General features: G+C 33.2%; 2 protein-coding genes across 2 annotated transcripts; one reads left to right on the forward strand and one right to left on the reverse strand.

The window, feature by feature from the left end:
* The first annotated feature begins 1,836 nt into the window (after positions 1–1,836).
* Positions 1,837–25,583, forward strand: LOC108463684 (protein FORGETTER 1). The gene is made up of 32 exons (XM_017763579.2): positions 1,837–2,667; positions 4,127–4,192; positions 4,316–4,489; positions 4,570–4,700; positions 4,839–4,915; positions 6,013–6,194; positions 6,353–6,430; positions 9,171–9,303; positions 12,091–12,151; positions 12,232–12,313; positions 13,953–14,081; positions 14,216–14,359; positions 14,464–14,563; positions 14,648–14,779; positions 15,181–15,251; positions 15,326–15,498; positions 15,647–15,740; positions 17,382–17,479; positions 17,565–17,700; positions 17,851–17,957; positions 18,736–18,831; positions 20,232–20,319; positions 20,400–20,520; positions 20,663–20,774; positions 20,854–20,977; positions 21,047–21,124; positions 21,219–21,337; positions 21,538–21,591; positions 21,682–21,784; positions 23,270–23,398; positions 24,126–24,237; positions 25,199–25,583. The coding sequence occupies exons 1-32, from the start codon at positions 2,233–2,235 to the stop codon at positions 25,228–25,230; spliced, it is 3,771 nt and encodes a 1,256-aa protein (XP_017619068.1). The 5' UTR covers positions 1,837–2,232; the 3' UTR covers positions 25,231–25,583.
* On the reverse strand, positions 25,538–27,584 carry LOC108463685 (metacaspase-4). The gene is made up of 2 exons (XM_017763580.2): positions 27,094–27,584; positions 25,538–26,637 (listed from the first exon to the last, which is right to left on the reverse strand). The coding sequence occupies exons 1-2, from the start codon at positions 27,437–27,439 to the stop codon at positions 25,724–25,726; spliced, it is 1,260 nt and encodes a 419-aa protein (XP_017619069.1). The 5' UTR covers positions 27,440–27,584; the 3' UTR covers positions 25,538–25,723.

Raw genomic sequence — 27,584 nt, forward strand, 5'->3', positions numbered from 1 at the left:
TAACTTTTTTATTTGGACCGAGCTTAGACAAAATTTTAACCCCATTTTTCGATCCAAGCCCAAGCCTATCAAACAGACTTGAAATTTTGTTATGGTCCGGCCCAGCCTATAATCACTTCTATCTGCAGTATCTCCATCTTTTAAACATCACATAGATATATATTTTTAATATTGTAAAATTACTTAATTATTATTTAAAATTATTTTATTGTTAATATTATATAATTTATCATTTTAATAATGGTTACATATGTTAATTATATGAAATAAAAATATTTTAATAAATAAATAAAAATGCGATACTCACCTATAACACACGAAATATTAAAAATTAATATAATATAAAATCACGATTTTTGGAGAAATTTTGAACTATCGAATATAACCTCTGTTGTTCATTATGTTAATATACTAACTTTGTCATTTTAAGTAATTTTTTATTATTTATAAGATTTATCATAATTATAAATATAAGTTTTAACTTTTACTCAAATAATTGGTTAAAAAATTAGTTAGTAAACAAAATTTGTTTTGACTTATCAAAAAGAAACCCGATTCTATTAAAAGAGTTCTATTAAATGAATTTATATAATAAATAAAAATTCAATTGTTATATTAAATGATTTTATATTTAAATTATCATGTTTTCATTAGAAAAGAAAAAATTACTTTTATTGTAAACAATAAAATTTAATTAATTATCTAACAAGTATTTTTATATTTCTTATATAAAATTTTTATAAATAATATATTTTATGATATAATCTAATATATTATATTTTTATTAATTATATATTATCTACAAATTGTTATGATCAATTTATTGGTTGTTAAAGAAAAAAAATTAAATTGTTAAAGTTTAATTTATAATATATATTATTATATTGTTATGATCAATTTCAAATGCTTTAATAACGGTTATAAATTTTTATTAGCACTATATTTGAGTTTAAAAATAATTTATATATGTTAATTAGTCATTTTGAATAATTTTACTTTACTTTAATTACATGAAGTAAAATTATATTGTACTAGAAATTCTATGACATGTATACGCGTTGAAAATCTCGTAATAAAACATGTTTAAAAATAGCATATAATAAATAACAAAAAGTAAGATCTGAAACTAATAATAACATATATGCAATATGTGTTGAATTAAAATACATAATAATTTAAATTGTGAGTAGAAAGGAAATTTAAATAGTTAAATACATCATATTAAGAATATCAACTACACTCCAATTGTTTATTGTGGTGTTGCTATTTTTCTTGAGTTAGTATTGAGTTTATTTATGATATTAACTCAATAAATAACATTCTCAATATATACAAACAATATGGGTAAAATAATTTATGTAATCAAATTAAAAATATCAAAATAAAGTTTTGACCGAAGCGGTAAAAAGAAGATTTAATGAAGTTGGTGACATGTGTTTAGATATCATCATATGTGATTTTTTTGTTTAATTAAAAGTATAAAAAGGCAAAAGTACCATTGTGATAATATAACTAATTTATAGACGAAAAGTTATTTTAGTAATTTCTTTTACAAAATTAATGAACGGTTGACCAATGACACAAAGTTAGTCAGTGATTTAAATAATACTATAGATATTGAATATGTTAAAATAATTTAATTATGATTTGAATATTTTAATTATAATATTTGAATGGTTAGATAAATTAATATATTTTAATTATATTTAACAATTCAAATAAAAAATATTTTACACTAATTATAAGAATTAAAATATAATATCTAAAAGTTAAATGCATAAAATCTATGAAATACCTTAAACAAATTCAAGTACATCTTAAAAACCTTTTTAACAGCAAAACTAACTAATTCTTAATTGGCTTTACCGACTTCTCTCCAGCACGCATTGAACAAAGTGCATGCCGTGCGCCATGACCATGTTTGGTATAGATAACAAATAAAGTTGGAAGGCAAGGCGAGCAATAGGCAAACGAAGAGACGAGACGAGGAAGGGAGGCTTTGAAGTAGAACATTTTAAGTGAAATTAAATAAAAAGAAGTAGTTATTTAAAAACAGAATAAAATTCCCAAAAACTCCAATCCCTAGTCGGGTTCGTTGTTTAGAGTAAAGTGGCTGGGCTCTTCGGCTGCTGTTGGCTGTTGGCGCCCTAATTTCAATTTTCTCTCTCAGAAAAACCCAAACTCTCAATTACTCAATCCTTCCATCAACAATTTTCAAACACCTTTTTGATCATGCCCCAACCGTCAATCCCTCCTCTGCCTCTCGCTCAACAACCACCCCCAGCCCCCGCCGCTGGGCCAGCCGCACCTGGTGTCCAAGTGCGCTGCGCCGGATGTCGAATGATCCTCTCTGTGGGCCCTGGCGTCACTGAATTCGTTTGTCCCACTTGCCAGCTGCCCCAAATGCTGCCGCCGGAGCTCATGACTAGGGCTCGCATTAATAATCCACCGCCTAACCAGTCATCGGTGCCCGCACATGGAATCGATCCGACCAAGATCCAACTACCCTGCGCTAATTGCAAGGCTATCCTCAATGTCCCTTATGGCCTGGCTAGGTTTTCTTGCCCTCAGTGTGGAGTCGATTTGGCTGTCGATTTGAACAAGATGAAACAACTCTTTCCCCCTCCGCAGCCCCGTCCACCTCTTCCTCCTGAGGAAGTCAACGAGGTTTTTTTTTTTTTTCATTTCAAAAAGTTGTCTTAATATGATTGTTCACTGTTGCTTATTGAATCGTTTAAGCTAGGTTGAGTTTGATTGCTACTTTTGCTTCTTGCTTTTAGCTTCTGGAAATAGAAATGAGAAAGTGTTTTTAAATGCAAAATGAATGTCACTTTTGAATATTTAAAAATGTAAATTGTTATATTCTGTTTTGAACTAAATGATCGTACTTTTATTTAGAGCAATTATTTTATAGTATAGCAAGTTAGTCATTTCTTTGTTTTTAATTTCTTTGTGATTTTTCTTTTTAGTATTTGCGTGTGCTTTTTAGAAATATTTCTAGGAAGCAAAATCAAACAGAAAAAAGACAGAACCGTAATATGACTGTACTAATAGTGTTTGTTAGTTTAGTTGTTTGAATTGTTTTTTCCACTGCTATTCTTTTTGTCTCTCTGTGCGTGGTTATGTGCTTACAGTTATATATGTTGTCCAATTCTAACTTTACCGTGTTATTTTTTCATGCTATTGTAAGTTTGCCAGCTAACAATAACTATGCTGATACTTTTGCTACAAGTGATGTTAATTGTAATTAGACATGTGAAAACATGACCTAGTTATTGAAGTTTGCATGAAACACGCCCCTTGATTGTAAGCCATTTCATTGGCTGAATTTTTAGTTTAGACAATTAAATAAATGTTTTCCATTAGGACCACAGTCTTGTAATCTTAGGATATTCAGTGACAATGTATACTCATTGCCTGAAATATAAAAACCAAAAATTCTTTCCATATACAGGTGACGTGTCTTGAACAAATTGTTGTACATAGTTCTTTTAGGTTCTAATCATTGCATTGATGTCAATTTATAAGCTTGAGCTGTTTCATGTCAACCAAATGCATGCTAGAAATAATGGTATTGACATTCTACTTGTAGCATGTAGGTGTATCTTGGGAGTCACTGAAGATAAGAATAGATGATGTTACTCACTCTTTTGTGTTTTTTGCTTCCATAAGATTGCAAGTGCAACAAATTTGCCTACTGAGCATATTGAGGGCATCTGTATTTAGTAAGACAAAATAATATTATAGAAAGTGTAACCTAGGAAGAAAGCTCCTTCATGAGAGAAGAAGAACTCTGAAATATTTCAGGAAAAATTAACTGATTGAAGGGAACAGTTTTGAAGGAATTGGATACCATAATGAATTACTATGCCTTTTTAAGTGCCAAGATACCAGCTTTTAGTTGGTCTTCATTGTGGGATTGGTGCATCCATGCCCAAAAAATTTCCTTTAGTTTTTAGATATGGATATACCAACCACTTTTACCACCCCTTTCCTTCAGACTAAAAGGAAACGTTAGTACATTCCCTTTCTAGTGGTTCTTCTTTCAGTATGTGCTGCACTTATGAGGATATCCCTGTCCTTATTCCCGTGCTTCTATTTTCTATATGATTTTAAAACTTTTCAGGTAGCAATTGAAGTGGAGAGAGAAGAAGATGAAGGTGGGCCAGTGGGAGAAACTTTTACTGACTATGTGAGATTCATTATAGAGGACTACACAAGTTTTCTTTTACCATCTTTCCATTTCTTTCTTTTTTTCGTGACTTCTCATTTGAAGCCTTTGGAATTGGTAACTCATATGAATTTGATGTGGCAGCGTCCTCCAAAACTATCTATTGGCCCTCCTCATCCAGATCCTATTGTGGAGACATCTTCCTTATCTGCAGTGCAGCCACCTGAGCCTACTTATGATCTAAGAATCAAGGATGACTTGGAAAATTCAAAGGCCTTGTCATGCTTGCAGATTGAGACATTGGTCTATGCTTGTCAGGTCTCTTCTATGACAGAAATATGGTTAACAATTGTAAATATATTCTTCCGTTGTAACCTCGTTTTTGATATCCTTGACAGAGACACCTGCAGCACCTACCAAGTGGTTCTAGGGCAGGATTCTTTGTTGGAGATGGAGCTGGTGTTGGTAAAGGTCGAACAATTGCAGGGTTAATATGGGAGAATTGGCATCATGCAAGGAGGAAAGCTATGTAAGTTTTAGTTTGCAACATGTGTAGTCATGCTGACTGCTTCCACTATAGTTTTTACTGCATTCTGGTTGTATTGTAATTTATCTCATGTTCCACAACACATTTCTTCCTTGTCTTCACTATGATGATCTTATACAGATGGATTTCTGTTGGTTCTGACTTGAAGTTTGATGCAAGAAGAGACTTGGATGATGTTGGGGCAGCGTGCATTGAAGGTAAATACCTATAAGTGTAGAAATATTAGAAGCTAATAGATGTTACAATTGCTCTCTTGAATATATCCTTTAACAGGCTTGAGTGCCCATTAAATTGTTGCACTCCTGCTTATGACATAAATATGGAGTGAAGGGATTTAATGAATGGGTTGAACAGATAGAAATGCTTTCTTTCTGTTATCTGTATATTTGTTTCCTTTGGAATTTTGAATATTTACCTAGTTTTTTTTTTTTTTTTTGTTATATTGTTATACTCCTGTGTGTATGCTTGTTGCTTCAGTAAAATATCTTTTTTTTTTTTTTTTGTAGCTTTATTCTAATAACGTCTTATTTATCAATTTGATTTGCAAAACTTACGATAAATGGGGGTAATCATGATCCTAGCAAATGAGTTGTAAAAGGGTATATATTTTACAAAAACGCCATTTTAATGATCAAGTTATTTTAATGTTGTGGTTTATCTGGTGGAGGATCTAGAACATGTGCGTAGCTACACAAAAGTGATTATGTAGGACTCATGAAACTAAAATTATCTGCTTTTTTGTTTTTCTATTTTTCATCAAAAATTTACTACTTAAGATTCATTATAGCTTATCCTTACTCAAGATCAATGCTATAGATGTAAATGATAAGTTCTGAGATTTAACCCTATGTGGGGTACTTAGCTCAACTCTGTTTCTTTCTCAACCTATCAGCATAGGTATATGAAATTATTGTAGTCTCAGAGGGTTGTTTTTTTATCTTTTATAAATCAAGTTTTCCTTCTTTCATCAAGCATCTGTTTATGAGTATTCCTCCTTCTGGCTGTCTGCTTACTGGTTGAAAGTTCTTTTGGTTAAATTGCATTAGGTAGTTTGTAACTTAGGGCTGCATGAATTGAGTTTGTTAGCACATTCATCATTAGGAGAGGCTATGTCATTCTTATATCAGGAAAGAGCGATAGTACTGTGTGTGCACAATATATTCAGCAATATCTACCTAAATCAATGTTTTGGTTCAAATTTTGGTTGTTGAATAAAAAAGAAAAAGTTTAGCGGTGTGGTTACACGGGTTGGATTTGCCTTATGTGAGGTGTAAATATTTGTTTCTTTATGCAGTTCATGCTTTGAACAAGTTGCCTTATTCAAAGCTTGATTCGAAGTCTGTTGGGATCAATCAGGGAGTTGTATTTTTGACATATAGTAGTCTCATTGCATCTTCTGAGAAAGGTCGTTCTCGTCTGCAGCAGCTTGTGCAGTGGTGTGGATCAGGATTTGATGGACTTATCATATTTGATGAGGTACACTATTTCCTTTGGAACTGTTATGAAATCTCCCTTGTTGCTTCGGTAGTTTCTTCTATAATTTTTTCTTTTGTCGATTTCATCATGAGATAGTGTTCTGCGGTTTCAATATATTTTTCTATTTTTATTGCTAAGGGTCAATGGCTTCATTGTAGTGCCACAAAGCCAAAAACTTGGTGCCAGAAGCTGGAAGTCAGCCAACTCGTACAGGTGAAGCAGTTCTAGAAATTCAGGTTAGTGCTTTTTTTTTTTGGGGGGTGTTGTTTACTACTCCTTTCATTGTAGATTATTATTGATTTTTTATTATGGTTCGTTCACATGTTAGTAGAATTTAAGTAGGCTCGAGGAACATTTCTTACTTAGAACAAGTAGAAGAAAGAGATGACAAATTAAAATTTAGAGGTAATCAGAGATAGACAAAAACAATTAGGGTAAATATAGGAAATGAGGGGAGAAGCATAAGAGTTGGTGAGAAAACCCAAAAGAATCAGTTCTGGGAGAAAATCATGATTCTCAACATCTCAAATATTCATCATTCAAAAGCTAATTGAAACTAAACTATCTAAAACTAAATCTAAATGCTTGATACATGCAAAGCACTAAATATAACCTAAAGCCCATAATACTTGGTGAAAGTAGAATAATAAGTACTGTAAGATGACATCAGTGTCTTGTTTGGTTGCTTTTGTAATAACGTATGTAAGATGTTATTTAATACACATGTATTAAAATGAGTTCTAATAACATAAAGGAATAAATAGTCTAATAATTGGTAGATAAATTGAAAACTATGTATATGCTCATTTTACTTTGTTCGGTTAAGGTGTTGGACAAATAATTATCCTATGAAATATAATATTTTCCATTAATAAAAAGCTCAATAAATCAAACTTAGCAAAATTTATAACACTATCATCAACTTTAATTAGATCTATCCAAGGGTGGGGCTATCACTAAGTTCGATAGACCCTAACTAGCTTGGATTAGACTTAGATAAGATAAATTTGATCTCGAATTGACCTGCGACCTGAATTACTATTTATTAATAAAAAATATCCCATAAAACAGTGGAATCAATAATAAATAAAACAATGTCTGTGTCAACTTTTGTATAATAAAAAATTATCTCATATTCTGTAATTACCAAAAGCAAGATATAAAATTTTATATATTGAAAAAAAAATACAGATAGACACTTTTTGAAATCAATTGATGATATTCAGTATTAAGAGGTGTATTAATTTTTTTGAAACCAAAAGTGGGTTATCTTAAACTGATGTATTAACATCTGTGTTAAAATTATAATACTTATTCAAAACGTGGTGCAAATGATCTAGAATAGCCTCAATATATTTAATGAATATAATTGAGCCTGTAAATTTTAAAATAAAGTTCTAGGTAACAAATCCCTAAACAATGTTTTTCCATTGTCATTCTCCGTTGATTGGAGAACACTTGACCTAGAGTACGGAAAAACCTGAGCATTTTGGAAGGAAAATCATGGCATCTTCCGTTCTTTAATTTAGAACAAGGAGAAAGCAATAACATAGAAGTTTGAAGTGAAAATTGTAGATAGATAGCAGTTTAGGTGAATAGATGAAATGTGGGGAGAAAACTAGAAGGAATCAATAGATGGAGAAAATGATGATCTCATCCCAAAGTCTCAAATATCCATCATCCGAAAGCTATCTACTTAAAATAACATAATTATTTTTATTAAACCCCAAACCCTTCTAAAACACAAAATACCTAATATAACCTTAAAATCTTAATGCTTGGAAAATAAGTAAAATACTGATCAATATACAATAGCCTACATAATCTAAAGTAGTGTAATAATATGAAAATATTATACTTGTATAGTCAAACCCGTAAAATATAAAATAACGGTAGGTAACTTAATCCCTCAACTGACATGCTTTTCTCGACCAATGCTTTCTTTCCTTTGTTATCCTCTTATGTTTGGAAAGCTTAGCCAAAAAGCTCATAGGTAAGCTTGGAGGCGATCATTGGTATTGAAATTCCTATAAAAACAACTACAAGAGAAAATTGTGCTCCATATTTTTAGAATGGAGTGTCATAAAGAAAAATATACAGGTTGCTTTTGGCATATTTATTTAATACTACTAATGGATAGGCTTCTAGAAATATTCAAAGTTATGCTTGACTATATTATAATATTTTGTATTTTTTGATTGGGTAGGAGAAGCAAATTTTCGGATTGTAAATCCACTATTTTAAACATAGAAAAAGAAAATATATAAAATATGGGGAGGGAATTGAAAAGTGACGCTTGTTGCTTAGTGGTGTGTCTTGTCTTGATTAAGTTTAGAGTTAGTTGTGACCTTATACTTACATTATGTCTCTAGTTTGCATTATCAAAGGTTAGTTTTAGGTTAACATGGTATTGAATTTTTGTTTATATTATTAGTTGCTTGTAAGATTGAAGCCCATAATCGTTGGCGACATGGTAGGCCTGTTTGTTTTAGTTCATATTGGGTTTGCACAAAGAGGGATGTGGTAAGTGGTGTTATCTAATTAAGATGTGTTGTATAGCTTTATTTTCAAGTTTAGATTCTTTACATTTATCCAAGTAGTTATGTTGGATGCTTAATTTTTTTAACTAAGAGCAATTAGTTTAATATTGGATGATCATTATGAGGAATAAACAACTAGAAAGGAAGTTGTGAATATCGTTGGAATATGATTGTGATGTGGAATTCCATATTAGCTAAAGCTTTTGAAATCTTGTTATGTAGGATATCTCTAGCTCCTAAAATATTTAACATCTGGCTCTATAATTAGCCATGAAGAAGTCTTAAAGATAATACTTTCTAACTAATATGATTGCCTTGGAAAAAGTGTTCATATACCCTCATGCTGGACCATACGCATATGCATGAGCTTCCAATAATGGAAAATTGTCTTCCTAGAAATTCCTTAACTGGTGCTTTGCATTTGCTAAAATTACAGGCTCGACTTCCTGAAGCACGGGTTATTTATTGCTCTGCAACTGGGGCATCTGAACCACGCAATATGGGGTATATGATCAGGCTTGGTCTTTGGGGAGCTGGAACAAGTTTTCCTGATTTCCAGAGTTTTTTAGGTTTAATCTTTATGCCCTCTAGTGACAGTTTTTTTCGTTCCATATTCCATTTTTTTTATACCTTGTCATATTCCAGTCAAATATTTTTTACAACCAAGAAAATTAGTACAATTAATAAAGGTTATGGTTTGTCAGCAAGGGGAAAAAAAGAATAAAATTAAGGGTTATGGTGAGGAAGAAAGTACAGTGATAACTAGATTGTTTTTTGCTCACGTTACATTTAGGTTATCTGTTGACTGGGAATTAATTTATCTCTTATTCTGTTTTCATGATATTTCATCTGTAGTTTTCAAAATACTTATAAACCCCCCAAAAAAAAAAAAAATTCGAAGTAGATATTCATGATTCTTTACATTTTAAGTGAATCTGTTGATTTTAAACCTCGAGGGCATGTCAAATATTAAACTACTGAACCTTAGCACATCAATACTTTCGGTTGGAAACTCTACTCACCACCTGCCAATGATAATATGCAATATCAAGTAGCATCATTTAGCAAGAGAAATTATGGATTTTAACTGAGCTATGCAAATGCCTGATAATACTTGTGCTACTGTGTCTTTGGACTTGGTAAATTGATTCTTTATATTTGAATCAATTATCCCTGTGTTTTTTTATTATGTCTGAATTGATTTTAGTTTGTCTTTCATAATTGCAAATTGATTTCTGAGTGCAGTAGATACATCAAGAAATTTGATCAAAGGTATTTCAAGTAATAATAACGACTTTAGCTTGGCATATGGAATGACTATGGTTCTTGATGGGACCTTGCATGTAGCTTTGGCATTATTTTCTGTGTGAGGAATCATGATGATTCATCGACCATTTACAGGATTGTCCGGCGGTGAAAATTGTCTTATATTGGTTAGGAACTTTTAGATGTTGTATAATTGGCTCTTAGAATTTTGTATGAATGGTGGTCTTCAAATCCTTACTTTTATAGGTGGTTTTGTTGTCTAAAATGTTATTTTTTTCTAATGCTGTTCTTTCATCTCGGTTTTGCATTTGTAGTCCATAGATAGAAATTGGTTATGAATGTATTTAGCTGATTCTTTCTTTGCTGCTGAAAACAAAGATATGAAACAAGAAAAAGTACAGATGTTTTATTCCATTTATACTTGTTAAGAAGGGGTTTTCTTTATTTACAGCCAGAAAGCTAATTCATTAATATTTTGAAAAATTTTGCTTATTACTGCATTGAAATTTGTTTTTAGTGCAAATTAAAGTTTTTTTTAAAAGCATGTTTGTTGTTGGAAAATGTGAATTTGTGCACCATTGAATTCTTGTTCTTAAGATTGACATTTTATTAATTTTATTTAGCTATATTCTTTTTTCAAATTCCCCGTTTTCTCTTTTCATTCTTTCAGTACACATTAGCTTCTCTCTCTCTCTCCATAATTTTTTAAAAATCCCTTTTAAGTGTCTCCTACTAAGTGCTAAATCTACAGCAATATCTCTCATTTTCCCTAGTTATCTTTTTCAGGTTTTAGATTTTTTGTTTCTATAATCGGATTTGTTTTTTACTTGAATTCATTATTCTAGAATTGCTATCTAGTATTTTATTTTCCCTGGGAAAGTTTGAAAAATGCAATGCAAGGTCAGATATAAATTGCTGAAGTGGATAGGTGTGACTTTGAATGGAAGATGAAAGTGTAAAATATATGGCAAAAGATATCATGAACATATTTAGACTAAGTTGATGTTTCTAAATTATTGTTTGTCATTTTCATTCTTAATATTATGACTTTGGTTTTTTTTCTTCAGTGGGTTTGTGAGAAGGGGGCATTTTAGTGAATATAAAAAAAAAAAGTCAGGAGGGAAAAGTGAATATTTAGAGCCAACCAGGTGGTTAGTGTTTTTTAGGGTTCTTGAGAGGGGGGTTTCTGGTTTCACCCTTAATTTTGTTGATCAATGTCACAGCTGTATGATATTGAAGTGCTCAAGAGTCTTTGCCACAGGTACATTATACATGATGTTAAAGTCAAGAGTCCATGTAACATTGCTGAACATTGAATTTTAAGCACTAGAAATCACTTAATAAATACCATATCTAACATTGCAATTAGACAAAATAATGAAAAAAAACTTTGTTATGCTAGTTGCTTTACTACAATTCTATTAGCATGGTGCAACAATATTGATAAATTTTTCCGACTCTCTATGTATTTCACTTTTGTCCTTGCTTTTGCATATGATTAATTGGATTTCCAATCTCTGCCCTTTCTCTTTTCCTCTGTTGGGTTCACAAGTATTATTTTGAATATGTACCATCACACGTTTTTTTTCCCTATTTCTGAATTCCCTGTCAAATTGAAATTTTATGTTTTTATCCTTAATTATCAAATTCTTTTAATGATTGCATTAATGACTGTGTATATTATTTCTGTTTTGCGTTCTAAAATTGAGATTATTTTATGCACCTTTTTTTTTTTCACTTATCTCAATTTATTTATGAAAGAAGAAAAAAATTGCCTTCTGCAATTTAAAGTCATTTTTGCTCCATGTAACCTTCAAAGAAGCCTATACTATGAAAATACTAGCTTATTTATTTGTAGAAATAAGTTTTTGGCATTGTTATTAATAAGCTGCAATCGAATCACAAGTCAATACTGAGTATGTATTCCTTAATAATTGTAAATATCTAGTTTTCTCCAATCTCAGTTTATGACTTTTCACATCATATGTGCCTGCTTGAGATCTAGTCTCTTTTGGTTATGTACTTCTTAAATTGTCTCCCACTAGTTAGAATTTTGGCTGAAACTTTCTGTAAAATGAATATTTTCACAGTTGCTTTAGAGAAAGGAGGTGTTGGGGCATTGGAACTTGTTGCAATGGACATGAAAGCAAGGTAAAATGGTTAGAATGTCTCTGTAAAGTAGTTACTGGATAAATTCTTTGTTTCTTACACAATCTTCTTCCAAATTTCAGGGGAATGTATGTATGTCGTACCCTGAGTTATAAGGGAGTAGAGTTTGAGGTTATTGAAGCACCATTAGAAGCTGAAATGGAGGTATGTAAGTTTATTTCATTTGCTTCCTAATGAAATTGTTTTTTGAATTATACCATCTCTTTCCAAATGAGTATGCCAGATATAGTTAAATCAATATCCTGTTATACATGACTATAGTGTATATTACATTGAAATTTTCTGCGAATCTCTGTGATAAGCTATAATGTGCATTTAGTCTCTACAAATTTCTCAGATTGGGCTCTGCTTTTGACATTTTTGCAATCAAGGACAAATAATAACATTTGTTTTCAACCATTAGTACTTATTATATGGTACTTATGTGAATGTTTTGCTATAAGTTAGAATGTGGCATGGAGTTCCTATGACCAAAGTAGTCAACTGCATGCATGGAGCATTATGCCCTTTTGGCTACAAACCACTCATCGTATAGTAGAGTTTCTTAAAACAATTAACTAGTGGGCAAAATATGTTTATTAATCCAAATGAAAGCCGTGAAGAGGTTGACAATACAAGACATAAAATGACATATAGATATAAAATTAAAAGAAATGAAGCAAAAGGCCCCACAAGAAAACCAGATAGATCCACACTGAAAGAATTTCAACTCTGTTAACATCCATTTCTGCAAGATGGCCACCTAGGATGTTAGATTCACTCAAAGAGTGTGCATAAAGAACAGCTTTTTGATATTTTCCTTCCAAGTTGAACATATGTAGAATATATAAAAAAGAAAAAAAGAAAAAAATCCGGTTCCTTTCCAGTCATAATCTTTCTTTAAACTGGATTCTTTTCTTGCAAACCTATCTCTCCGTTCTCAGTTATGTTACTTCTAACCTTTGAAGGTAAAACTTACCCTGACTCATCCATGATGCTGCTCAAGAGGATTAAGTGTCGTGCGTGGTCTTTCAATCTTATCCTTCATTTGTTTCTAAACTCTCAGCTTAATATTGAATTGTTTGATGATAATTCATGGATTCTTTTTATCAGTTTCATATATTTTGTTGCTTTGGAGTTTCTTCATAGATATGGAATTATGTAAGTGCTTTGAATTTCATTTATACTCAGTACAAAGGATTGCCTTGTTGGTTTATTTATCTGGACTTTAGGTGCCTGTTAGTAATTCTCTCTTTTCATTTATCTAATTTTCTCCGGATATTCACTATATATACAATTCTATGTATGATCCTTCTTTTAGTTTTTCCCCTCTTAAAATATGTTGTACCTTGTCAAAATTTTCTTTTTGAAAAACATTATTGTACTTGATTCAACTTGCTCGATGTAGTTTTGAAAATCCAATGTCATAATTTTGTTCTTTGAAAAGATTCACAGAAGGGCACATCATGAATATTGATGGAAAAGGACTAATGGTGTTTATGAGCAACATCAGAACTGTGGTTCTCATTTTATATGTTGTTCTGAATATTTTCTGCTTTCTTCTCTTTCGGTGCTTTTTGAGCTAGTATTGTTGTGAAATGTTTTTCGTAAAGCTGCTACTGTTATCAATTATAATCTCCCACCTATTTGCTACTAGATTTTTTATCTTTAATTTTCTTTTATCATCTGACAAGAAGTGGGTGGGAATGGGCTGACAGCATTCAAATTCTTCCTCGCCTTGCTCACTTGGGCAAAAAGATGACTGATGGTCTTCTTAGTTTCTGATCATATATTTTTTCCCTAGGCAATGTATAAAAAAGCAGCAGAGCTTTGGGCAGAGCTTCGAGTTGAATTGCTGTCAGCAAGTGCTTTTCATAGTAATGAGAAGCCTAACCCCAGTCAATTATGGAGAATGTATTGGTCAAGCCATCAGGTATGAGAATTTTCTGGGTTTTTGTGCATGGCAAGCTAAGTGTTCTCTCATTTCTGTATTCTTTGTCAATCGCAACCTATCATATATGTATATTTTTTCATATAGTTGCAACTGTTCCCTATTTGGTGTTGTAGCGCTTTTTTAGACACATGTGTATGTCAGCTAAGGTGCCTGCTACGGTGAGGCTTGCTAAGCAAGCACTAAAAGAAGATAAGTGTGTGGTTATAGGCCTTCAGAGTACTGGGGAGGCACGGACTGAGGAAGCCGTGACCAAATATGTATGTCTTCTGCTTATTTTCTATCTAGTGATGTATGTTTTTATTTGTTTTTCTTTTTGTTAAGCACTCTTTAATTATTCATCTTTTCTTTTTTCATGAAATAGGGTCTTGAACTTGATGATTTTGTTTCGGGTCCCCGAGAATTGTTGCTGAAATTTGTGGACGAAAACTATCCATTACCTGAAAAGCCCGAACCTCTCCAAGGTTTGATGCATCTGTGTTTCTAGGCTGGCTTGTTTCACACTCGGTGCTGATTGGATTATTGGTAATTTGCTGATCTTCTATTAGGAGATGAAAGTGTAAAGGAACTTCAACGAAAGCGGCACTCTGCAACGCCTGGTGTCTCACTAAAAGGAAGAGTTAGGAAAGTTGCAAAATGGAAACCTGCTAGTGATGGTGAAAGTGATGAAGAATCTGATAGTAAGTTTTTCTACTCCAGGATAAGCTCAATTGTATTGAATCTGCTTATGTCTTAAATGACAAACACCTCTGCTAGTCTGAAGGAGAGAAGAAAAAGTGAAGAAGAGGATTTACCCATTTATATTTATATTTCCTTTTTTACCTGTTTTTAATAATTAGTTTCAATTCCATTTCTAGTTACACTCACAGTACAGGTCATTTATTTTTTTTATAGCATAATTTGAACGCACCTTTTTTGAAATTATAATGTGATTTGTAATTTTGATTTCTTTTCTTGCATGGTGATTAGAGCTGAAATTGTTACTCTATTCATTGCTTATATTCTAATTTTTGTACTCAATGATATAAAACAACTGCTAATTAGGTGTTTTCATAGCTAAGTCTCTGCTTCATCAATGCAGCTGATTCTGGGCATGAGTCTACTGAATCTGATGATGAGTTTCAGATTTGTGAGATATGCAGTAGTGAAGAGGTAATTTTTTTTTTTCTTGATTATGCATTGACTATCTACAATTCTTTACATCTGCTATGCTATCATTAATCCAGGAGAGGAAGAAATTGCTCCAATGTTCCTGTTGTGGGAAACTTGTGCATCCTGCTTGTTTAGTTCCACCTATTACAGATTTAGTCCCTGAGAAGTGGTCATGTTATTCCTGCAAGGAGAAAACAGATGAATACATGCAAGCAAGGCGTGCATATATAGAGGAACTTTTAAAGAGGTTTTTGTAGTTTGCATGTTGTTTCTTTCGTAAATACGTTCTTCCATTCTCCTCATGATATTCTCAAAGTAGTGTGGATGAGGGTTATTGTGTTGTTTTCATTTTACTTGGAGATGAATTAACAAATTTCCTATAAACTTTGGCTCAGGTATGAACAAGCTTTGCAGCGCAAATCAAAAATTTTGGATATAATTCGCTCTTTGGATCTTCCAAACAATCCCTTGGATGACATTATTGATCAGGTTGGCCATAGTTCTTGTTCTCTTCTCAAAAGTCTACAATGGTGTTTAAGATTGCTAATAATTTGTATGTTTTGGGTGATCTTTTGCCTTTTGAATTCTTTTGCTTGTCATTGACTATGTGAGATCAAGGCCAAGGCATAGCCTGCTTTGCTTGCAAAATACTTTGAAATTTTCTGTGGGCTTTATCTTCTACCTCTACTTTCTCTTTTCAAAAAATGGTTTTGTTCTGCTTAATCAGTTAGTTTAATGTTCTGGAGGCTTTCTGAAACAATTTTTTACCTGAGTCATCCTTTACCCATGTTACATAAATTGTTGTGACCTTTAGATGCTCGTAAAATTTCACGATATGTTCTAAATCTTGGAGGATGGTTAATTTGATTAGGGACTTCCACTACAGTTCATTCTGTAACTTTCATGATATGTTTTTGTTCATGGAAAATGGTTAATTTGATAAGGGACTTTTACTGCAGTGTAACATTTATCATGTCTCTTTGGTACAATGCTGGAGTGGCATTTACTCAAAAAGTCAAGTTACCTAGACCTGCAAATTGCTAGTTTCTATGGACCCCAATAGAGAACAGTTATGAGTGATTTCAAGTTCAAGAGAGTCTCTTTCTATAAAGTAATTTCCTATCTAGAAATTATTGAAGGTTCATGTAACAGCCATGCAGGTCAGCGGATAATGCTAGACATTAAGATTGCATACTTGTTTTTCTTTCCGACGGATTTAGTGAATGAATGCTGTTTATTTGTAGTTATCTCCTGAACAACCTGTGTAGTTATTTCCTGAACAACCTGTTTAAATATTTTGATATTGCAACTTAAAGTATTGTGATACATTTTGTTACCTTCCAAAGAAAATTGACTAAAAGGCTGAGGAATATATGGCCGAGAAGTGCTAGTTTTGCCAAATTTCTGAAGTTTTGTTTGATTTTGGTCTCTTCAATGCAATGTACATAGGAGTCTTATTGCAGACCTTTTTAATTTGTTAGAGATTAGTCTCCTTCTTCCCCTATTATTTTCATAGGGGAAATTTTTTTCCTGAAAAAAGAAATGGTGGAAATTCATTTGAATTTGGATGATTTGTCAGCTAGGGTTCTGACCAAAACATCCTGTTGAGAGAAGACTAGATGAATGCGCTGTAATTTGTCAACTATAATATCATATTAATTTCTACTACTATGCTGACACAACGTGCATGTTCATTTTTTTTATGTTCCAATGCATTCTTAATTTCTACTCATTTGACTCATATCTTTAAGAGAAATTCATTTCTTTAAGAAAAAGGTCAAATGAACAGTAAACTGATTGACCCATCTATGTTCTCTGTGTTTTGAACCAAACTATGGCTTTAACTAAATCCCTTTGCTCCAAATAATAGATGAGGGAGGGAAGATCCTTCTCCAGCAAGCTTTGCCTGTGGTGAATCATTCGCACTTGAAAATAAAAGAAATTAAACAAGGAAGCAGGAGAGAAGTTTTAGTCTCAGTTATCGCTTTTGCATGTTATTGCTTATTCTGGTTGTCTGCTTTGGGTCCATGATATCTGTTCATTGGTGATAATTTGTCATCAATAAACTATTGTATCTATGTTTTCCTTATATTTTTGTCCTTTTTAACTATGTATTCAATGAGTTTGCAGCTTGGAGGTCCTGATAAGGTTGCGGAAATGACAGGGAGGCGCGGCATGCTTGTAAGGGCTTCAAGTGGGAAAGGTGTGACTTACCAGGCACGGAACACGTGAGTTTAGTAATTATTTCTCTCAGCTTTAGTTGACCTTATACTGAAGGTTACCTAAGGTGTCTTTCCTCCAACCTATTTTTAGGAAGGAAGTGACAATGGAAATGGTCAATATGCATGAGAAGCAGCTCTTTATGGATGGTAAAAAGTTGGTTGCCATCATATCTGAAGCTGGATCAGCTGGTGTATCACTGCAGGCAGATAGAAGAGCACTGAATCAGGTATTGCTTGTAAAAATAATGTTACCAGTTTTTCATACTGTAATGCACTTCATTTCTGAGAGATGAACTATAGAGTGAACTTTAAGAAATGTCATGTAACATGTGGTTTAGTCTCCTTTCCCATTGCCGCTAAGTGATATATTTCTGCAGAAAAGAAGGGTTCATTTAACATTGGAACTTCCTTGGAGTGCTGACCGAGCAATTCAACAGTTTGGAAGAACTCATCGCTCCAATCAAGCTTCTGCACCTGAATACAGGTGGGCTTATTGATCTGTTGAATGTGAAAAGTAGGCTATTATAGCATCAACTTGTTTGTCTTGAATTTCGCATTGTATGTCAACTTTTTCATCTTTTAATTTGTAAATCAGAGGTTGCTCTCGGTATTATCTTTTCTTAATGGCTTTTCTGTGCATTCTAGAATCACATCATTATGGTGGCATGTGAAATGATGTCAAGAAATTGGCTTTTTAGCATGATTGGAATGTAGATGTTTAAAAGATGAATGGTCATGGATTATTTTAAGGGTCATGGTTGGGAAGATGGACAGAGTGGCTTTAGAAGGTTTAATGAATGCATAAATACAAGGGCTTGCATGATATGTATTAAGGAGTTAAAAACAAGGAATTGAGGGTTGGAAGGGAAAATGTTTATATTAGAATGTGGATCACAGGTAATGTAAATTTATGATCTCAAATATATTGTGAAAATGGTAGTTTACCTACGTTCATATTGCTGGGTAGGATTTCATTGACTATAGTTGGTCTTGTTTAGTCTGCAATTTAGTGAAGTTATATGAGTGGAATTTTTGTATGCCTACAGGAAATCAGTAGGAGTTGAATTGATCTGTTGGATTATTCTTTGATGGCACTATTTCTTTTCTCATGCATTGAATAACACAAATATTAAAAGTGCTGTCAAACTTGACTAGTCAAAAGGCATATGTTAGTACAAAAATGCAGTTGGTTGCAAAGTTCATAATGGGGACTATACATGTATGTTTTGGCAATTTATTATTTGACTAGATTTGCTTTGCAGGCTACTTTTTACCAATCTTGGTGGAGAACGGCGGTTTGCATCGATCGTTGCCAAGAGGTTAGAATCTCTTGGAGCCTTGACACAGGGAGATCGCAGGTTAGTTCAATTTTGTTTTTGCAAATTTGTTCTCAGAGACATTTTTCATCTAAAGAACTTACACTATGTTTGGATTGCATTAAAAATAGGGAAAGGAAAGGAAAGTAGCATCCTTAGCTTTGTGTGGATAGTTTCTTCTATTATAGCAAGGGAGTTGTATTTCCCTTGCTTTCCCTTGGGTTACTTAGTTTTTAACTACCCCAGATTGGGGGGGAAAGTTAGGGAAAGAAAAGTGAGGTTACTTTTAAGATGTAAATTACTTTTTTATCATATCAATTTTTTACGTAAGTTATTTTACAAAAGGACATAATTGGGAAAAAAAACATTAGAATCAATCATTTCCTTTACTTTCCATAGTTGAACCAAACAAAGATTGTAAATATTACTTTACTTCAGTAATTTTAGCTATCCAAACAAAATAAACATGCTTAATATCCTTTCTTTAATCCTCCTTTCTTTTCCTTTCCTTTATAATTTTTTATCATCAATTTTTTACGTAAGTTATTTTACAAAAGGACATAATTGGGAAAAAAAAACATTAGAATCAATCATTTCCTTTACTTTCCATAGTTGAACCAAACAAAGATTGTAAATATTACTTTACTTCAGTAATTTTAGCTATCCAAACAAAATAAACATGCATAATATCCTTTCTTTAATCCTCTTTTCTTTTCCTTTCCTTTATAATTATTTATCCAAACCTAGGGTTAAGCCATGGACATATATGGTCACTGGTTTGGCTTCCCCCATACATCAGTTAAAATCTAATATTTGAATAAATTGACATGCTAAGTTCATTCACTTCAGTATTCAAATCGCATTTCACATAATCAAGGAACTTTTGGAAATTCGACTGTGTTTAAATTTTCAGGAGGAATTTAACTTTAGTGGTGTTTGATAAAATAGAATCAAGTATTTAATCTTTAGTTTTGGAGAAAAGAAAAAAAAACGTTATTAAAAATTGTTTGGTATTCTACTGAAAATAAATATTTTCCTTTGTTGATCTTTTATATAAATCAAATGTAGAATGTAAAAAAGTTAAAAAAAAAGGAAAGAACGCAAAGATTAATGTAATTAGATGACAAGTTTCCCTAATAAGCATGATTGAATTTATTTTATAGCATTTTAGCTAAAGATTTTAAACACATTCTCATTGAAAATTTACATTTAAGTTGTTTTAAAAATAAGTTACCAAACACATTGGAAATATTAAACCATCAGAAGTTTTCATTTTTGGTGGTTTATCAACTTGAATTTTTTTAAAGTTCTTTCTGCTCAAATTTATGCTATTAGACTCCTTAATCATTCTATAACTTAAACATCTATATGAATGGCTGGTTAACTTTTATAATTACGGTTTCTTTGATTTTTTTTCTTATAATGTGACTGATAATTTGCAGGGCGGGTCCATCATTGAGTGCTTACAACTATGATAGTTCTTATGGTAAAAAGGCATTGATGGTGATGTATAGAGGGATTATGGAGCAGGTTCTTGTAATGTTTTTTCAGTAGTACTACATGTACAAAGAAAAATGATGGGGGGGAATAACTTTAGTTGTGGTTTCCAGGATAATCTGCCTGTTGTGCCTCCTGGATGTTCATCGGAAAAACCAGAAACAATTCAAGATTTTATCACAAAGGCAAAAGCTGCCCTTGTTTCTGTTGGAATTGTTAGGGACACGGTTCTTGGTAACAATCTTATTGCAATTCAAATGAGTAAAACATTTTTTAGTCATTTATGTCATTTTCTGTTGACCTCTAGAAAATAGACCATTAATCATTGACTTCTAATGGCCTATTTATTTGTTTTATTACCATTTATTTGCTATAGGTAATGGGAAGGATAACGGAAAATTCTCTGGCCGAATAGTTGATTCAGACATGCATGATGTTGGTCGTTTCCTAAATCGTCTATTAGGACTGCCACCTGATATTCAGAATAGGTATCTTGTTGGCTAAAACACATTCTTGGTTGTTGTTAGGTTGCATTTAGTATGCTGACTACATGCAATTGAAATGCAGGCTATTCGAGTTGTTCATCAGTATCTTGGATGTCCTGATTCAGAATGCAAGAATTGAAGGAAATCTTGATTCTGGAATTGTTGACATGAAAGCAAACATAATTGAATTACAAGGAAACCCAAAGGTTAATTCTTGACAGATTTAGCGACTTACTTTGTGTAATTAGATTAAGCTAACTATTCCCTTCCGACAGACTGTCCACGTTGATCAAATGTCTGGGGCATCAACTGTGCTGTTTACTTTCACATTGGATCGTGGAATCACATGGGAGGTATTTCTTTCTTTTATGCACTTGACTTTGTGACTGGTTTGTTTTATTAGAACAAGTTTAATGCTCATTGCTCTGTGATTTAATTGTGTGGTAGTCTGCAAGTACCATGCTTGATGAGAAGAAGAAGGATGGACTTGGTTCAGCCAATGATGGATTCTATGAGTCTAAAAGAGAATGGTTAGGAAGACATCATTTTGTTCTAGCATTTGAGAGGTATTCGTTTTTCTTCTTGCAAGACTTGATTGTGTAGCATAAGGAGTTAGAATTATTAATAACACAAGTCATAGGAATTATGTGCAGGTCTTTAAAATAGTATAATTATTACAGTTGTTTTAACTATATTTTGTTGTAAACATTGATTGAACTTTCCACTTCAGTTACAAATAACTTTTTCGCACTAAAATCTATTTCAGTTCCGCTTCTGGAATGTTTAAGATAGTCCGTCCAGCTGTTGGAGAGTCAGTAAGGTATTACTTTAAAGCTAAATTGTAACCGAGTCTCAGATTGAACTTGTATTAGAATCTGAATACTTAACCACTTTGACTTCAACTTTCCAGGGAAATGACTTTGGCAGAACTCAAGAACAAATACAGAAGAATCTCATTGCTAGAGAAAGCTCGTCGCGGGTGGGAAGATGAATATGAAGTTTCATCCAAACAGGTATGTTTAAATGCCATTATAATTAAAATTAGAAAAAGAAACAATTGCTATTAAATGGTCTGCTATGAAGCATTGATTTGCCATTTACCTCATCATACCGGTGTCAGATTTTGTGCCTGACACAGCAGAGTACATACATGATATGCATGGATCCTGCAAAAAATAGGTCATTGATCTCCAGCGTGGAAGGGATAAGGCTGGAGGTTCCACATTTGGTCTTCCAAATGTGGAATCTACAATTTTGGGCAAAAATGGGAGGAACCGCAATGAGTGCAAACCGAACATTCCATCATTAAAATCAATAATTTAAACTCAAAAACATATTAAATCAGTTTCGACTTCATAGAAGTTCCTCTTTGAAACTTTTTCCTTTTATGTTTTAACTTTTTAAATTTATTCTCTGGCTGATATAAAGATTTATAAGCACCGGCACGTTTTAGATCACATGCTTTGCAGGCTTCTGAATATGGATTGAGATAATTTTGGCTTTATTTGGATTGGACGTTTTACCTCCGATTTTTTACACTACAGAATTTGGGGAAAAGAATTTTAATAATTAGAAAGTTCTGTGAAGAAATTGATATCAATGTTTATATTATATTAATTATAAAATAAATATAAAAAAGATTCTTTGTTTCTACTTCTTCATCGCAAAGTCCAAAATTATAGAAATATCATGTCATATCCTTTTACCTGTGTTGCGGGTTCATGTCAAAGCTTCCTAGATGGTCTCTTTTTTGGAATGTTGAAGTGATTATATTTATTGGTGTCTGTTGTATCCAAAGTACTGAAATCTTTCTCTTAGAATACCTAATATCAATATCCTTCTTTTCTTGGATAAAATCTATTATATAAAGAAAATTCCTTGGTTATCTAGAGATGCAGTGATTAGGAAAATCTTCAGTTAATGGCAGTTGATAATCTATTTCAATAATAATCAGCCTAAGGATTTTAGCTAGGATGGTTAGGGTATAAGCACCTAAGTTGGTTTATAGCTTACGGGTATTTAGAAAATATCAAAGTTCAGTGTCTTAAAATAATTTATTTTGATATGATGCAAAACTTCTAATTTTTCATAAATAACAAAAAAAAAAAAAAAATCAATTGACCATCTTTCAATTATGACTGGTATAAATTCAGCATAACCCGTTTGATGAAATAATATAGCGTAAAAGGTTTCTCAATTGTTGTAAAATTGGTTTTTTAGACTCAGAACATGAAAAAAGAACAACCAAGTTTTTCTGAATAATGAAAATAATAGTTTTTCAATTGATAACATTTTAAAGACCAGTTGACATGACTTTTATATTATAAATTCACTTTAGTCTGATTAATCAAAATAATTTAGTGTAAAAGGTTTCTCGCCATTGTAAAATTGGTTCATCTTTATCAACAGGTCTGTATTTTTTTTTTTAGTTATTTTGCTAAACCCAAATTTGCTGACAACATGACCTTCCCATGGATTGTTGTTTCATTTGTGTGCAGTGCATGCATGGCCCCAATTGTAAGCTTGGCAATTTCTGTACAGTCGGCAGAAGAATCCAGGAAGTTAATGTTTTGGGTGGCCTCATTCTTCCAGTTTGGGGCACAATTGAGAAAGCCCTTTCTAAGCAGGTAACTTTATGTGTGGTCTGCTCTTAGTAATAATTCCTTGGAAGTTGCATAATGAAGAATTTTCTTTTCCTATCTGAATTTTGTGTCCTTTGTTCTGAAAACATTTTGAATAATAAATACATGAATTTGGTATCTTTGAAGATAGATGCAGTATTTGTATTTTAGTAAATCAGTCGTTGAATAACTGCCATTTACCAAAATTACAATTTTGCTTTTTCTTTCTTTGTTCATTCCTAGAAATCATTTCGTGCAGCTATTTGTTGTGTGGGGCAAGCCATGTGTACTTTTATCTGCAAAATCTGCTGCCCACAGTTCAAAAGATAGAGCTCATAAAGAATGTCATAGTTTTAGAATCAATCAGTTGTAGGAGGCAATGTCGTTTGGGGATATTATATTGTTGTAATTTAGGAAAGAGCACTCAAGAAATTTAGTGTTAGGATTGAGGATTTTCGATATTTATTTGATATATGTCTTGAGTATTGTCAGTTATCTGGCCATCCATATACTTGTTTGAGAATTGAGATCTGCATTCTCTTTTGTCTAACTAATTTTGCTTCACGGTTTAGTTTGATAACTAGAGATTTTCTTTTGTTTAAATTATATGCCTTATTTAAAATAGTAAAATTTTTAAGATCTTGTGGAAGACTCAAGTTTTCTGATGTTCAATTTTGTGATTTTATTCTGTTAATTACTTTCCAAGAACTAGAACTTATTGTTATCTTTTCAGGCCCGTCTCAGCCATAGGCGACTTCGTGTTGTACGGCTAGAAACCACTGCAGATAACCGGCGAATTGTTGGTCTTCTTGTTCCGAATGCAGCAGTTGAAACTGTACTCCAAGGTTCTTTCTCAATCATTCACCTTTGTCATACACTTGTGAGCATTTGCTTGCAGTACAAACACTCTTTTATAAAGTACACCTTCACTCATGCAGAAAGGGCTAGTGTCAACATTTGGAGTTAAGGGGGATGGTTTCTCTTTAAGAATTAAATTTTCTACTTCTAAAAACAATTAACTTAGTTTAAAATTATTTGCTTAGAAACCATTGTATTGTATTTGATGGTCTAGTACTATGCAAAGAAATGATCATGCAGGCAACTAGAGAAGTAAATGTTAAAAGTGAGAATTGATATGAATAATATGTTTTGGTTGCAAGGGGTTTCTTCCAGTAGACATTGAAGAGCTTAAATGCAAATTGAATTTTTTTATAAAGCTGTTGGGGCTGTGAAACAAGAGTTAATAAGAAAATTAAAGCTAACTTGCAGACTCGAAAAACCTGGGGGCATCATAATCCTGGTGCCCTTTGCTTTATCTCTGCATTCAGAACATGCATGGAGACGGGCATGCAAAAGGACAAAGTCGAGGATGTTGTTTAATCTTTGTGATTTTGTAAATTGCATCGATTCTTCATATTTGAGTGGGAACATTTATTCCTGCAGTTCTTGTCTGTTGACCTTACTTCTGATAAACATGAGTAAAGGGCTAATAAGAAAAATGAAGAAAACCTTGGAGGTTAAGCAATAAACTTGTAAAAGCCATGGGGGCCATGATCCTCCTAATCCACCAGTTCTATTTCCGGGCACATGCTTGATGCATGCATACTAAATCTGATATATTATATAATTCTTGTGATTGTGTTGATTTTATTTGGGCTTATTATTCTTTTATTTCACTGTTGAAAGCTCTTAGTTCTATGTTCTTCCTAGAAGAAAATGAATTGAATTGACAAATCTTCAAATCTTTTAAATGACATGCATATATATATATATCATACTGAGATCTCTGTAACTCTTTGGATGCAGATTTGACGTGGGTTCAAGATATTGAAGATTAAAAGCAAGTAGCGGCCATTCTTCTCCTAAGTGTGAGTTTTGAGACGGCTTTTGTTGAGTTTTGTGACAGGTTTTTGAAGCATAAGGAAATTTAGTCAAAGGGACAAAGAGGAATCCTATGCTAAGCTTTATAGTGGAAGAAGCACCATTATTTGGAATCGTGCAGCCTTATTCATACTGATTATTTTTTTGCTATAATTTTGTATATCAATATTTCCGCCAAGGGAAAACAGACCGAATAGCTCCCTAGGTTGTGTATTCATTGTAGCAAAACCTGAAATAACTTGAGAGCTAACTTGTAACTAAATGTTTGTTCAAGTTATAGCTGCAATAGATAAATCATTTTTGTTCAAAATCCATTCAATGTCCAGAAGCACACAAACTGTAAATATATGGATAAATCGAAAGTGAAAGACAAGCAGTACAATCTCATCAACAACAATTCTCTGACCAAATCATAGACTTTATTTGTTTCTGAAGCTTGCAGATAAAAGATTAGTATTCGCAGACAAATGGAGCTCTAACATGATGGTCGCAGCAATAAAGGCCGGGTTGCTGAGTGAAGCCCTGTTTTTTGAGCATCTGCCTGGCCTTCAGAACAAGCTCTTTATTAGTAATTGAGCCATCTGAGTCGGCAATTATGGTTTGAATAGCATTGCTAAGTGCTCCATAAGCTTTGCTTGCATTCCCTGATGGGCTGGCATCCGCTGAAGTTTGGTCGGTCTGGCAGCCGCTGATAAGAATTCCACTGTCAGGAAGAGAGTGCTTACCAGCTCCTGCATAAGCCTCTTGCTTGCTACTCATTTCAGTCTCAAGTGCCGGTTTCCCGTATCCTTCGTCATCATCCAGCTTTTGTTTAAGAAACTGTAGTGCCAGATTCCCAACCTTCCCCATGAAACCACCCCCTTCACCGTCATCACCACTCCCCTGCAGTTTGGTCATAATGATGTTCATAAACTTCTTCACTTTGGGGCTTGCATCTTCGCCGAACATATCAAAAAGGGTTGGCCTTAGCTTCCCAACATCAATATCATCTTTGCCAGTTTTCTGCTTGAGCATTTCAATTAGAGTTGAGAGGGGCAGAGATCTGCTTTTGACGTAGCCACTGTCATCATAGTCTTCATTCACTCCCCTGTCATCCACCTCTTCCTTATCATGGTGGTGATCGCGGTGGCGTAATCTAGAAGGAACATGAATTCCACGAGATTCAAATGCATCTTGTACAGTGTGGTGCAAGAAGCTCCTGAACCCACCTGAACCTGATTCTGATTCTGAATCTTGGGGCTTAGAGCTATCACCTATTTGCTCTTTGGCCTCATCAATCAATCCCCCACTGTGGCATGAATCTGATACGATTGTAATGCGGCTACCTTTTGGGACTTTATCCACCAACTCTCTGAAATCATCATCTGTTCACAATCAAACACCACCATTGACCTTTTATCAACTCATTAACCACACCATAGACAAACCATGGGAATAATTATCTATCTAGATCGATCAAAGCAGGTTTTACAAACCAATAAGTCAGATAACACAGAATTCCAGAACTCAGACCCTATAATCCAAAGCATTTATGTTTCTTTAGCAATACAATGGAGTATGAGGAGTGCGTGGTTGTTAACCAGAGTCAAGCCCACGATCGTATCCACAAATTCAGTCAAAACCCCAAAAAGTATGGATCATACATATTACTCTTTCTTTTCTTCTATTTTCATTTCCAAAAGTATCAGTAACAGAAGAACTGGAATGCCTGAGTCTAACAAGGACACCCTAAACTAGAACAAAACTAAATCTGATGATGAGAAATACGGATCTATAACCTATGGCATGCATAGTGAAAAGAGAGAGAGAGAGAGGAAAACCAGTGATGAGATTCATATCGCAGGGGACGATGCACTCATCGTAGCCAGTATCATCATCGTCCCCAGTCTCAGCAGGAAGCCTAGTCCCATGGCCACTGTAGTGCACAAACAGAAAATCCCCAGGCTCAGCCGATCTCACAAGATCATTCAAAGCCCTTCTGATGTTCTTCCCTGTGGGTTGATCATAAGAATTATCGGTGTCTATCAATACCGTGATGTCTTCTTCAGAGAATCCATAGCGTTCTGTAAGGCATTTGTACATTCTCTTCACATCGTTTATGCAGCCTTTCAGTTCAGCCTTTGTACCTGGATAGTTGATTCCAATCAACACAGCTTTCTTCCCCATTGAATTCTGGTTGTTTTTGCTTTGATCAAAAGATGGAAGATTTCAGAAAATAGCTTTTGTCTTTTGTAGAGGGAGATGATTGACTCTTGGTTGGCAAATATTAATGTATTGCTGTTATTTATCATTTATCATCATTTTTTGTATG

The sequence above is a fragment of the Gossypium arboreum genome, chromosome 13, assembly GCF_025698485.1.
Source record: "Gossypium arboreum isolate Shixiya-1 chromosome 13, ASM2569848v2, whole genome shotgun sequence".
Lineage (NCBI taxonomy): Eukaryota > Viridiplantae > Streptophyta > Magnoliopsida > Malvales > Malvaceae > Gossypium > Gossypium arboreum.